General features: G+C 35.5%; 1 protein-coding gene across 6 annotated transcripts in view; it reads right to left on the reverse strand.

Annotated features, from left to right (window-relative positions):
* The window catches only part of PIBF1 (progesterone immunomodulatory binding factor 1), a 207,329-nt gene that overhangs the window by 145,456 nt on the left and 48,492 nt on the right, over nucleotides 1–13,381 (reverse strand). For all 6 annotated transcript variants that reach the window (XR_009248370.1, XM_058683081.1, XM_058683088.1 and 3 more), the window contains exon 10: nucleotides 286–384. Coding sequence is in view for 5 of the 6 variants with exons in the window: in XM_058683081.1 (XP_058539064.1) it covers nucleotides 286–384 (99 nt within the window). In the remaining variant the exon portion in view is untranslated. The remainder of the gene's footprint in view (nucleotides 1–285; nucleotides 385–13,381) is intronic.

The following is a 13,381-nucleotide window of genomic DNA, read 5'->3' on the forward strand; positions in this document are numbered from 1 at the left end:
GAAGAGTGAAACTAAGCTATGGTGACAGAAATGAGGAAGTGTTTGTCTCTTGAGCAGCAGTGGTTGAGATGGACAAAAGGGGTATAAGGAAACAGGACAGTGACTGAACTGTTCTATTACCTTGTTTTAGTCTATGCCACAATTATATGTTATAAAAACAATGCATGTAAACTACAGTTCACTTGAAATAAATATACTTCTTTTAAAAATATTTTTTCTAAAATCAAAAGTAACAGGAACAAAAATCAAAGAGTTTTAACATTTCCAGACATGCAGGATGCTTACCTGTCTAAGAGCTGATCATGTTTTTCTAAAGCATTCTTTTCAGCCATCACTGCTCGTTCCTTTTCAGCTACAGCATTATCCCTTGCTTCTCGGAGATTTCTAAAATTTAAGTATACACTCAATTATTCCAAATACATAAGTATCTATTTCCTAAAGATTCATAAATGTACTTGCTTAGAGTGGACTATCTGACAATCTTAAGGACCCCCTTGAGGTTGGTGACCTAAGGTGGATATTATATGAATTTACCTGGCTTGGTATTTCTATAGCAACACACACTAGTACAGGTGCAAACATGGTCTACCTCTAAATGTCCCAGTATCTTTCTCCATAACTTATCTCTACGTGGGTTAAAGGTAGGCTAAACAGTTTGTATATATAACTTGTTTGATCCTTACCATAATCTAATGAGCTAAGTATAATTACACAGTACCCACAAGAAAACTGAGGTCTTGAGAAGTTAATAAATATTCTATAAAATATTTTAAATGAAAAAATATAACATAGAGATCACAAGTGTCAAAATGGGAACAAATGGGATATGAGCTAGCTGAAGCGATGACCCTTGGGATCTCACTTACAGAGGAATGGAAGAGAAGAGAACTGAGGGCTGATAGGTTAGGAAGAAGAAGAGACAAAGGACATGTAGTCCTGATAAGATGACAAACAGATAAATGTAAGTAGTGTACAAACAGGATAAAAGACTAGAGATTGCTGCTAAAGAATGGTGATTTGGAGATGGAACAGTACTTCTCAGGATAGAATTTTAGTGGATACCAAGATCCAGGGTGTAACCACTGAAGTAGCTAAGTGAAGCTGAGTCGATATTCCTGTAGGGCTCAAGAAAGTATGAAGTCAGAGCGTTAGGTGAGGCACCCACTAATAGTACTGATGATAGCAGGAACTGAAATTGAATGACACATTTAATAACATCTAAGGGTAATGTCCAAAAAGCAGAAGGTAACAAGAGTGAATAATTAGGTTATGACACAACAAGATATGAGCGCCTTTACAGATCAAATCTTGTTTTTTTCTTAAACTGGAAGTCTGGATCAAGAAAAATACCAACAGTAAGCTTTTTTCAGAGACCCACTTAATTTTTTAAAAATCCACTTCTCTAACATAGTTATAAATAAATATAGAGTATAACATAAATAATTTTGCTCATATAATTCCTACAAATCCCGTATGTTTATTTTCTAACCATTTTTTATAGTGAAGTAAACTATAACTTCAAGAGCTTAAAGTACCTAGTTCTAAGTCACAGCCTATGTTAAAGCTCTAATTTGTGTCCAACCATGTCTACTGCAAACAAAGTGTTTTTTTTAATATAATTTATTGCCAAGTTGGCTAAAGCAAGTGTTTTTTTACATCATATTACCATATCTCCCATAAAGACCTGGATTGGGTATTAGAGTTTTGTGTTTATTATTCATGGAGAATATCAGTAGAAAGTCATGAAAATCCACATCGTTTAAATAAATCTATGTAATAACTATTGGACAGAAACGCTTACTTGCTGTGCCAGTATGAAATGTCATCTTTTACATTGTGATACTAACAACAAAGTTAAAATTTAAAACGTATCAACCAACAAAGACTCCTCAATCAAATGGTTTATGAACCAGAAATAAATAGTTCACAAAAAACTGGAGTACAGATAACTTATTAAGAAGAAAATAGCTTTCATATATTATTCTCTAAGTGGAAGTGCATTTTAAAATAGATATCACAAAATGTCATGTCATTATTTTCTGACATCATCCTGATTGCAATGGTCTTCAAAAAATATTCTATCAGCAAACTAACAGAAACATTAGATTTAATTTTATAGACAGAATTAAATTCTTTAAGTGTATTAAACAATGATGTATTTTTCATTCCTAGATGATCTATATATTTCAGTCAGTAAGTCATCACAAACTGGTTGCAATTTTCATTTCTCAAAGATAGCTTCATTGTTCTGTAAGTTATTTCAATAACAAAATTCCAAGTATATTGCCATTATAGTACTATTAATCATGAACAGTTAGTAGGTGGAGAAGCTTCAGTCCCTAACTGTATTTCCTTTCTGCAATAATGGGCATTAGAAATAAAAGCAAGTCACAGAGAATGAAATAAAACCCAGAATAAACTAACAAAAGGGCTTGTGAGCAGAGATATGATTAGAAGGTCCTAGTGCATTCACCATGCTACAATCTATATCATCCAGCTAACTATAGTTAGTACTATATTAAAGCATAAACAAAATTCCAAGGCCACAAAGAAGAGTTGATTATTTTTAATTGGAGGAAGAGAGGTGAGTGTATGAAGGGAAGATATGTAAGTTGGACCTTGAAGGACAAAAAGGGCAATTTAAAAAAAGAAAACTAGGGTGCCTGGTGGCTCTGTTTAGCATCTCACTTTGGTTCAGGTCATGATCTTGCGTTCGTGAGTTTGAACCACACATGGGGCTTTCTGCTATCAGCACAGAGCCCGCTTCTGATCTTCTGCTTCCCTCTCTGCCCCTCGTCTACTCTCTCTCTCAAAAATAAATAAACATTAAGAAGAAAAAAACAAAAAGAAAACTAAAATGAGTCTGAAAAAATGCTAGAGGCTGAGGTTTCTACCAACAGGCTCTCTCCTAGATGTCTGCTGGTAAGATTTCTGTGTGAACCTAATCTCCTAACAGTTCCATACCTACCACATCTCCACTCACACACAACCTGCATACAAGAAGGCTCACAATTCCTTTTAACATAAATATAGAGATACAGTACTTACGCCTTTAATATTATCAATTGACATTTAAGGTTTCTGACATAAACCGAATATATTCCACTGACAATCATAGTAATAACAAACATATAGATGCTTACCACGTGCTAGTAACTATTTTAGGCATTTTACATACTACGACTCATTTCATCTTCACAACAACCCCGCAAAGTGTAGGTTGTCTCATTATCTCCATTTTACAAAGGAGAAGACTGAAACACAGAGAAGTAGTTATCTACCGTCACACAGCAAGGGAGCGATGGTGCCCAAATGTAAACCCGAGCTGTCTGGTTCTAGCGTGCGTGCTCCTTATCATGTCACGCTGCGTTTAGTAAGATTCCCTTTGTGTCACAGAAGTTGTCTCCTTGGGAAATTCTGTCATTATAAGATTTATATGGTCATCTCGTAGCACAAATGTTGAATTAAAAATAAGCTTCGTAAAGACTGCGACTATATTACATAAAAACTTGTTTTTACAGCCCATGCTCCTTCAAACTTAGACTGGTTTGATAAAACACCAGAAGGATTATATTCTGGCCACAGATAAAACCATAATTGCCATATAACTAATAAATTATCCATTTAAAAATGTTAAATGCATTAGAAATGTAACAACATACAGTTTTGGAAGAGCAAGAATTCTAATGTTCTTCAAAGGACAAACTTGAAAAATTGATAGAGACTATGTGCAGCATGTATAAGTTAAAGAAGCTAAAGTTTTAGAAGTCCAAATGAATATATAATCAAATGTAATGAATAATAATAAAGAATGATGTTGGAAGTTGGCCAAATGGCCAGAATTAGAATGTTTTAAATACAAAATTAAAATATTTCATTCTTAAAAATGCTTTTAGAAAGCTAACATTTTTTTTTCATGTTTTTCACGATTCTTTCATGTTACATCCTACGAAGTCCATCTCTCATATGGACATATCAGAGATACACATACTTATCTCTCCCATCCACCCTGTATTTATGCACAGGAGGCGGAGAGGAAAGACGGTAGAAAAGGGAAAAGAAATCCCATCATTCCTATGTAAAGCCAAAACTGAGAGCCCTAGTATAATAACTAGTGTCCAAACAATGTATTTTTCAACTTGAGGCATTTTTAAGAGTGAAAGAGGGTGCTATTAATAACTATGTCAGAGAAATAAGCATAAAGCAGGAATTACGGGGACAAAAACTGGAAGATATCATCATTTCAACTATGACCTTCAAACAAGAAACTTGAAGAGTTAAGTATTCATTACTTCACTAAATAAGAGAATTGTAATATTACAATAAAACAGATGTATTTCCTATGCAAACTAATGTTTCAAAACTTGATATATTAAAGTTTATCCAGAATTATCTTACAACCAAAACCTGAAACCTCAGTACAAAATCTAACAATGTATTTCTGTACATGGAACATACTTTCCTACTACTAGAAGATAAATTTCATGGTGCCAATATGACAAATCAAATTTATACTTGAAAAGTTTGGCAAGAAAACTTTCTCATTTTGCAAGAATGAGAAAAACGTTAGGAACCTTTGAAATTCGAATAGGAACAAATCAGAGTTTGGGAATGCCAAGGGCATGCTTGGCCTGAATAAACACCACTAATGTCTCAGAACTTGAAATTTACCAAGAATAAATAGTGAAAAAAACATGGATGTCAGAAGAGCTCCCTAGGCACAACTAAGCAATCCATTCTCCTGCCTCCATGTAAAAATATTTTTGGTTAATAAAAGTGAATACATTCTTTCCAGTTAGAACAAAAAGGGGACTGAAACAGGCTATTTACATGACAAGCTTATTTACAGGGAAAGTATCTGAATTAATCACTTCTGCCTCCAGATGAGTCTTCCTGGACAACATATAAAACTGCTCATTTCCATATCTGAAGCCATTGTTTTTAAGATGGCATAAACAAGAAGGGTTGCAAGTGGATTATCTGCCGTTTATAATCAAATGACCAATAATTGTTCCTTTACTTAACATAGTTGTTGAAAAGTGATGACTAGGAAGGATATAACAAAAAAAAAGCAAAGTGGAAATTGTATGTAACATAATTTCTTGGGGGGAAGCTATGCATTTCCAGAGAAGAAATTTTTTGAGATTCCTTTTGACTGAACATACTATATTTTCCTATTGTTTCAATTTAGTTGGTGCTCAAGCAAATTTTTTGTTCATTTTATAGATGTGAAAACTTCATCCTAGAGTAGATAAATATCTGGCTCAAACTATGGTTTAAAAGAAGTTATGAAAAATGTAAGTATCAAAATGCAAAAACTTATTTAAAATCCATTTATGTGTTAAGGTTTAAAAATTAGCTGATGGGGTGTCTGGGTGCTCAGTCAGTGAAGCATCCAACTTCGGCTCAGGTCATGATCTCAAGGCTCGTGAGTTCGAGCCCCACATCAAGCTCTGTGCTGACAGCTCTGAGCCTGGGGTTTTCCTCAGATGCTGCCCCCCTCTCTGTCCCTCCCCTGCTCACGTGCTGTTCCTCTCTCTCAAAATAAATAAACATTAAAAAAAACTTAAAAAAAAATCATGTGAAAGAAATCAAAATATGTTATTAAGTCCTGAGTGCCCTGGAGAAAAACAAAGCAAAGAAGGGGCTAGTGGGCAGGAGGTGTGGAAGGATGAGGAATTCCACAATTTTCTACAGGGTGGTCAAGACAGACATCAGAAAGCAGGTTACATCTAAAGACATGGAGAAAGTAAGGAAACAAGGCTCTAGAATACCCAGGAGTGGAAGGTTAAGCAGTGGAAACTGTAAACACAAGGGACCTGAGGAGCCTGCCTATATGGGTTAAGGGAACAGGAGCAGTGTGAGTAAACAAGGGACTAGAATAGAGTAGTAAGATGAGGACGGGATAACTGGGAACTGATCACACAGTATCCCAGGGCATGATAATCATTTAAACTTGTACTCATTTGGATGGGGAACCTTTTCAGTTGAACAATAATTCAATTTGATTTACAGTTTAACAGGAACTATACTGAGAACAGACCTGTGAGGGCAAGGAAGGAAGCTGGGGGGCCACTTAAGAAAATCTTGCAGTAATTCTGACAAGAGATAATGGTAGCTTGGATCAAGATGGTGTCTGTGAGATGATAAGAGAATCATAAATTTTGAAGACACAACTAAAAGCATTTGCTGATGAATAGAAGACAGAATGTGAAGAAAGAGAAGAGGTTGATGACTTCAAAATTGTTGCTCTAAGAGGAAATGAGTTATCTGTAACTGATCTGGGGCAGACTAAAGGGTTGGAGGGACAGAAGTGTACTTTTGCACATATTTTTTTTTTTTGCACATATTAAATTTAAAATGCTTACCAGATAAACAAATAGAAATGCCATGAAGGCAGCTAGCTGCAAAAGATGACAAGGAGATGAAGAGGACCAGAAAAGGGAGTGAGTAGGTATAGCCAGTAAGAAAGGGGCAAAATCAAAGTGTAGTTATCTTGAAAGTCAAAGATATGTTTCCAAGAGTGAGGAGTGGTCAACTGTATGAAATATTGCTGACAGGTCAAGTAAGATAGGAACTGAGAACGTGACAACTAGATTTTCAGCAACATGAAGGTCTCTGGAGTTTTTGATAAGAATGGCTTTGTTAGAGCGGCACAGGGAAGCAAAAGCTTGGTAATAGATTATTATTTTTTTTTTTTAAAGTAGCCTTCACACCCAGCATGGAGCCCAATACGGGGCTTGAACTCACAACTTTGAGACCAAGACCTGAACTGAGATCAAGAGTCAGACACTTAAACGACTGAGCCACCCAGGTGCCCCCTTGGTAACAGATTTTTTTTTAAACGAGGGTAAAGAATGAATATATAAAACTGCAGGAATTTGGTTACAAAGGGAAACAAAGAAATGAGCCAGTGGCTACAGGAGGAAGTGGCAATTAAAAAATAAGTTTTTTTTTAAAGATGGGAGAAATAATGTTTGTTAGTAACAATAGTTGGGAATAGTTGGTAGAAAAGGAAAACCTTTTCCTTTCTTCAAAGGAGATAATTGTTGGAGCTGTGTCTTTGAGCAGGAGAACATGCTCTTGTTACAAGTGGAGGTTGGGCTTTAGGTAAGTAGTAAAGAGAGATAGATTCAGCAAAAAAAAAAATCATACTATTTTATGGAAAAATAAAGGCCTATTTACTAATTTTCAAAATTATAAATGCCTTTATGAAGTTCTAATGATTCACACTCAGCCCTGAAATATAAAGTGGGGTTTGAAACTTCTCAAATAAATTACCGCCAAAATTACCATTTTGCTAAGAGATCTTTTATCAGTTTTTATAGCCTTGACCAGTAACATGGGAATCTGCAATGCACTGTAGAATCAGATGTATCTAGTTTTACCATTTAAATAGTCTGTAATCATAGGCAAATCACACTCACTGTGTCTGTTTCCTCATTTCCAAAACAGGGATACTAGTACCTACAACCTCATAAAATGTCCCATTTAATTCTCTCTACAATGTATATAGAGTGTTGAGTACAACGCTTGATATGTAATAGGCACCCCATAAATAGTAGCTAGTTAGTATGTTATCTAAATATGAAAGGCTACATTAAAAATTATGAAGATGGGGCAGCTCAGCTGGTTAAGTGTCTGACTTTAGCTCAGGTCATGATCTCATGGTTTGTGGACTCAAGCCATGGGTCAGGCTCTGTGCTGACAGCTCAGAGCCTGGAGCCTGCTTCAGATCCTGTGTCTCCTCTCTGCCTCTCCCCTGCTCATGTTCATGCTCTGTCTCTGTCTCTCAAAAATAAACAAACGTTAAAAATTTTTTTTAAAAAGTTATGAAGATATTCATTTAGAGAATAATAATTAGGGTTTATGCTTCCCAAGGTTTTTTTATTGTATAAAAAGAAAATGACAATATATACAAGGGTATCCTGCAGAAACAGAGAAGACTGCTGGAGGGGCTTCAGCAGTTTAATACCCTTCTTGCACTTTAGGGCTGAGGGGAGTGACATCTGGGATGCAATAGAGAAAAATTTCTGGTACTAAATGTCATCTCACACAAATACTTTTAGGTTTGGTTAGAGCTGTTGTACCTGTGAAAGATCAGGAATGGTTATTCTCCTTTCTAAATCTTGTCTGAAACCTTGGGTTACTAGCTGTGTCTGACCAACCATCTCTCTGAGACCGGCAAAGTAGAAAAGATGAAGTCATGTCTGACGTCCACTTCCTGTCCGTCATCAGGTGGTGTCAATTCTTTCACCCAAATACTATTTAAAATCAGCTTGTATTCTCTCCTTCCATTTCTCAGCTTCACTTAAGCTTTGCAATAGTCTGTTAACCAATCTCCCTGCCTCTGGGCCCTCTTCAATTATAATCCTCCCGACACCGTAACTAGTTACAAAAAATGAAAATATCACATTACTCTTTTTCTATAAAATTTCCAAGAATTCCCTATTAACATCAGGGCTTTTAAAAACCTCACCCTATCCTGAATGTTACTACCTCCCTTGCTACCCTATGAGCTATATATACACAATAGTTATATTTAAGTTCTTGCATAACCTGAACTCACCTTACTTCTTCTCTGGAACACCCTGTACACCTTGAAATAATTAAATATTATTAATTAAGCAGTGAACACGTATGGTAATCACTTATATAGTTAATAATAAAATAAACAATAAAATTTCATTTGTAACTCTTTGAGAAGATCCTGAGTTATCTGTAAAGCCATATACTTCCAGAATAATCTAACTAAAAAGACACGCTGAATATTCTTAAGTTTTTCCATCTAAGAACTTAAAAAATTATTCAGACACCTGGTCAGACATGAACAAAAGAAGTTTGTTGAAGCACCAATTGAGGACATACACTTTTAAAATGATGAATGGAGCCTGAATATACTGGTTCAGATTCATCTATTCTTTTTTAAAATTTTTTGTTAACATTTATTTATTTTTGAGAGACAGAGAGAGAGAGAGAGAGAGAGAGTGCAAGGGGGGGAGGGGCAGAGACAGAGGGAGACACAGAATCTGAAGCAGGCTCCAGGCTGTGAGCTGTCAGCACAGAGCTCGATGTGGGGCTTGAACCTACGAACTGGGAGATCATGACTTGAGCCCAAGTCGGATGCTTAACTGACTGAGCCACCAAGGCGCCCCTCGATTCATCTATTCTAATGCATTATATATACTCAACTAACCTTTGTAAATAAACTTGGATTGAAGATGTTTAATATCACTCCAATATTTGACACAAACTTCAAGTTTATGTCATTAAGTTTCTTCTGGAGTACTTTTGGAAGATGATAAATTCTGATCAAGATGGATTTTACTGATATGGTGGGAAAATAAAATCACTAAAGCAATACTGTCACATTTAAAAGCATATTTTTGATCTCCCTTTCCCTACTGGTTTGACTTTTTCAAAAGCGTAATAAAATACTTGTAACAAACTCATTCTCCTTTTTACAGGATCACTATGAGAATAGTTCTTTCTGGGTTCACAATTATGAGACCACCTTAGGTCAAGGTATTTTTACTTTTGGAAAAACTTAATCAGATGAATTTATTTCCTTTTTGTTACCTCATAGTATTAATTAGGAACAAATAAGTTAGCATTTTATGTAGAAATTTAGACTGAAACAAAGGGCATACAGACCTGCATGTCTGTATCATGTCATTTAAGGAAAATGGTTCAATGCTATGGAGATCAATACTTAAGATTTTTTTAATTTATTTTTTTTAATGTTTATTTTTGAGAGAGAGAGGGAGAGAGAGGAGGGAGGGAGGGAGGGAGGGAGGGAGGGAGAGAGAGAGAGAGAGAGAGAGAGAGAGAATATGAGTGGGGAGGGGCAGAGAGAGAGGGAAACAGAATCCGAAGCAGGCTCCAGGAGCCCGAGATGGGGCTTGAACTCACAGACCACGAGATCATGACCTGAGCTGAAGTCGAACGTTTAACCAACGGAGCCACCCAGGTGCCCCAATACTTAAGATTCATTACATACTTTATAGTAGTGCCTTCTAATGATAATAATTTCATAATGTTATCAGTGACTTTTATACAATCTTCATTTTAATACTGTCAACAAATCGATAAAAGAAAAAAACTTAAAATACTGCCTACAGATAAAAGGTATCAGAATAAGTACTACTTATACATAGCTTTATAATTTATAATGTACTTTTCATATACATTATCTCATTGAGACCTTACAGATCACTCTGTGAAACAGTACTATTAGCTCACTTTATAAAAGAGTAAATTAAACTTCAGGGATATTAAGCAGATTTACTGGCAGAGCCAGAATTTAAGTTTAGTCTTTTGATCCAAATCTTTTTCATAATATACTCCCTGTTCAGGAATAAAGCTTTTCTTCCAAATGTATAAGAGGGTCTGTACATTTCAGTCACAAAATACCTACTAAGCAAGAAGTTATTTATAGAAGAATCTCACCACCAGAGTGAGTTTCACTATTTCCCACAGCGGCAAACTACATTTTAAAGCAACAGAAGAAGACAAGAAGCCTAACTCCCAGACTGAGCAAAGCATACATACATACACGTTATAATCCCAACTACAGTACTTTTGATGTATCCAAATACCCAAATTCTTTCTTTGCTTATTTCTGCCTTTTCTTAAGTCTTTGTCTCTTGTGCTCTCTTCCCCTTCACTTCACAAACTATGGTATGACTGCAGGGATAGATGCCAAGATCAGCTGGCATGTGTTCCATCTTTTTCTTACACATCTAAGAGGAGAAAATAAAAGGCACTCTCTTAATATCCCCCAATGTATAGAAAACAAACCAAGGCCATAAAATATTTCTTTAATCTTATTTAATTTTCTTCTAAAAATGTTTATGGGGGGAGAGGTAAAAAGACTAAGTACAAACATGCAAGTGTAAGTACTTCGTCTGTTTTAACTCCTATTATGAGATTTCAAAAGAAACAATTTATAATTTATTTTTACTTTATGAAGACTAGTGAGACATAAGCTCTAAGTACAGTTAAATCCTGCCATAATGAAGAAACTGTGATTCAAAAAGATTCAGCCATATAAAATACAGAGTTGGATTACTGTGAGGTTAAAAAAATGACAAAGGTGAGCCCTACAGCTAGGGGTCCTTGTGCAATTCAAATCCATTTGGATCTGGGCTGCAGTCTGGCGCCACCTGGTGGCAAATGCCCACTCTGGTTTCAATATCCATGGGGTCATTCTGGGTACAGTGGCTGCCCGGGGTTCCAGGGCAGAGGCCGGGATCCCAGGAATTTCCTGGTTAGGTGGTATCCATTTTGATGTGGATATGGAGGCAGAACAATATTGGGGAAAAGGAAACCTGCTTTTTGTTTCCATGCTTCTACAAATAGTTCTGTCAGCTATTTCCCAACCTACCTGTATCAAGCATCCTAGAGAATAAGGGCTAACTTGTCTAAATCTATGTTGCCATGCATTTTAAAGGATTTTTAAAAAGAACAAAAAACTGAAAAATCAGGAAATTCTCAAAATGATTGTAATACCAAAGTTTATGTGCTATGTGGGTTATCTGGAAATAATTATGCATGCTATCAAAGAAACAATCCCATATATTTTAAGGTTAATAAGTCAGTCAATAAAAGCCTATAAAATCTGTAACAGAATTGAGTCACAGGACTAAAAGTACTTATGTGTAAAACAGAAATAATATCACCTATGCCACAGGTCTATCTCATGCCCAGACCCTTCTCTTGAGATTCAGAACCTTATACAGTCAATTTTTCTGTTTATATTGCACAAAAACTTTAAATAAAATAAAACTAAATTTACCTTGTTTTCCTATTAAAGCCTTATTTTTTCCCCTAATATTTTAAAAATTGCATCACCATCCACACTAGCTACCCAATCCAGAAACTTGATGACATACTTAACATCTTCTCACTCCCTAATCCAATCTAGTCACTGAATCCTGTTGGTTCTGCCTCCCAGAAATGTTTTCAATCTGGCCCATTACTCTCCATCTCTATTGTTATAATCCTGTTCTATCATTTCTCATTCTGGTAGCAGAACCAACCTCAAAACGTGGCCTTTATGTCTGTGGTCATATACTTTACTTCTCTACTCTCTCCACATTGCAGAGAAATCTCTTTTTTATATAAAATTGGATCATATAATGCATATTCTTAAAATCTTTCCATTGTTCCCCATTGGTCTTACTTAGACAATGCTCCAAATACATGATCTGGACCTCTGTTTCCCTCTTCTGTTTTATCTTTTAGAACTCAGTCTACACTCAAGTCATATGGAATTATTTTCAGTTTGTTCAAAAAGCTTCATATTGTATAATCTCCAGGTTTTATACATGCTGAACATTCATTGCCCAATTCCTTTCCCTTCCCTAACCTGCATCTTACACTTAGTCATCATGCAGGTATCAGCATGGGTATTTCTTCTGCCATGACGTCTTCCCTGATTCTATATAGTCTCATCCTGTGTTGTCATTTTCTCCATTATCATCATACTTATAATTATTGTTTCTCTACTGTCTTTATGTCTATTAGAAAACCAACTTCATGAAGACAGAGGTCCCTGATGTATCTATGGCATATGGTGGATCTCAACAAATGTTTGCTAAATAAGTGAATACAGTGCTGGGAGAGCTCAAATGTAAACTTTTCTAACATCAACCTTGGTATATAGTAGGCTTATATCTCTTCTTTTGGTCTGCATTTTGAACCCTACCAGCAAGTGACCACAAGGTAGAGGAAACTTTTTACCCAATACAGGGCTGGGACTAACCAAAATTTTGAAAAAGATGGAAGAATTTGTTTTGACATTCTTTAATCTCTCTGTATGCATCTCTCTCTAATCTCCTAATGTCCTTATTGTCCTAAGCATGAATTCATAAAAATGGCATACTTTAGTTATGACCATGAACAGCTAAATGCAACAGCATATGGATCTTAAAAAAAGGTTACATGAAGAATCACATATAGCCACAAAAGAATACATACAGCATGATCCCTTTATGTGACACTAATATAATATGAAAACTAAACTATATTTCTCAGACATATATATTTACTGGTAATTTAGATAATAAAAGTACAAGAAAAAGCAAGAAAGTTATTAGTATAAAAATCAGAATAGTAGTTATCTTTATGGAAGGAAGGAGTTAAGCAGAAAGGGTCTCAAAGACATTTTTGTGGTGCTGACACTGACTCTTGATTTGGATGGTGGTTAAACAGGTATTTAATTTGTAATTACTTACCAAATGTACATTTAAAAAATATAGTTTATATCCTCTATGACTGACTGAATAAACACACAAATACATCAAAAGATACTCCATGCTCATGGATTAGAATGATTGGGAAAGTGTCCACACTACCCAAAAACAAGCTATAGATTCAA

The sequence above is a fragment of the Neofelis nebulosa genome, chromosome 1, assembly GCF_028018385.1.
Source record: "Neofelis nebulosa isolate mNeoNeb1 chromosome 1, mNeoNeb1.pri, whole genome shotgun sequence".
NCBI lineage: Eukaryota > Metazoa > Chordata > Mammalia > Carnivora > Felidae > Neofelis > Neofelis nebulosa.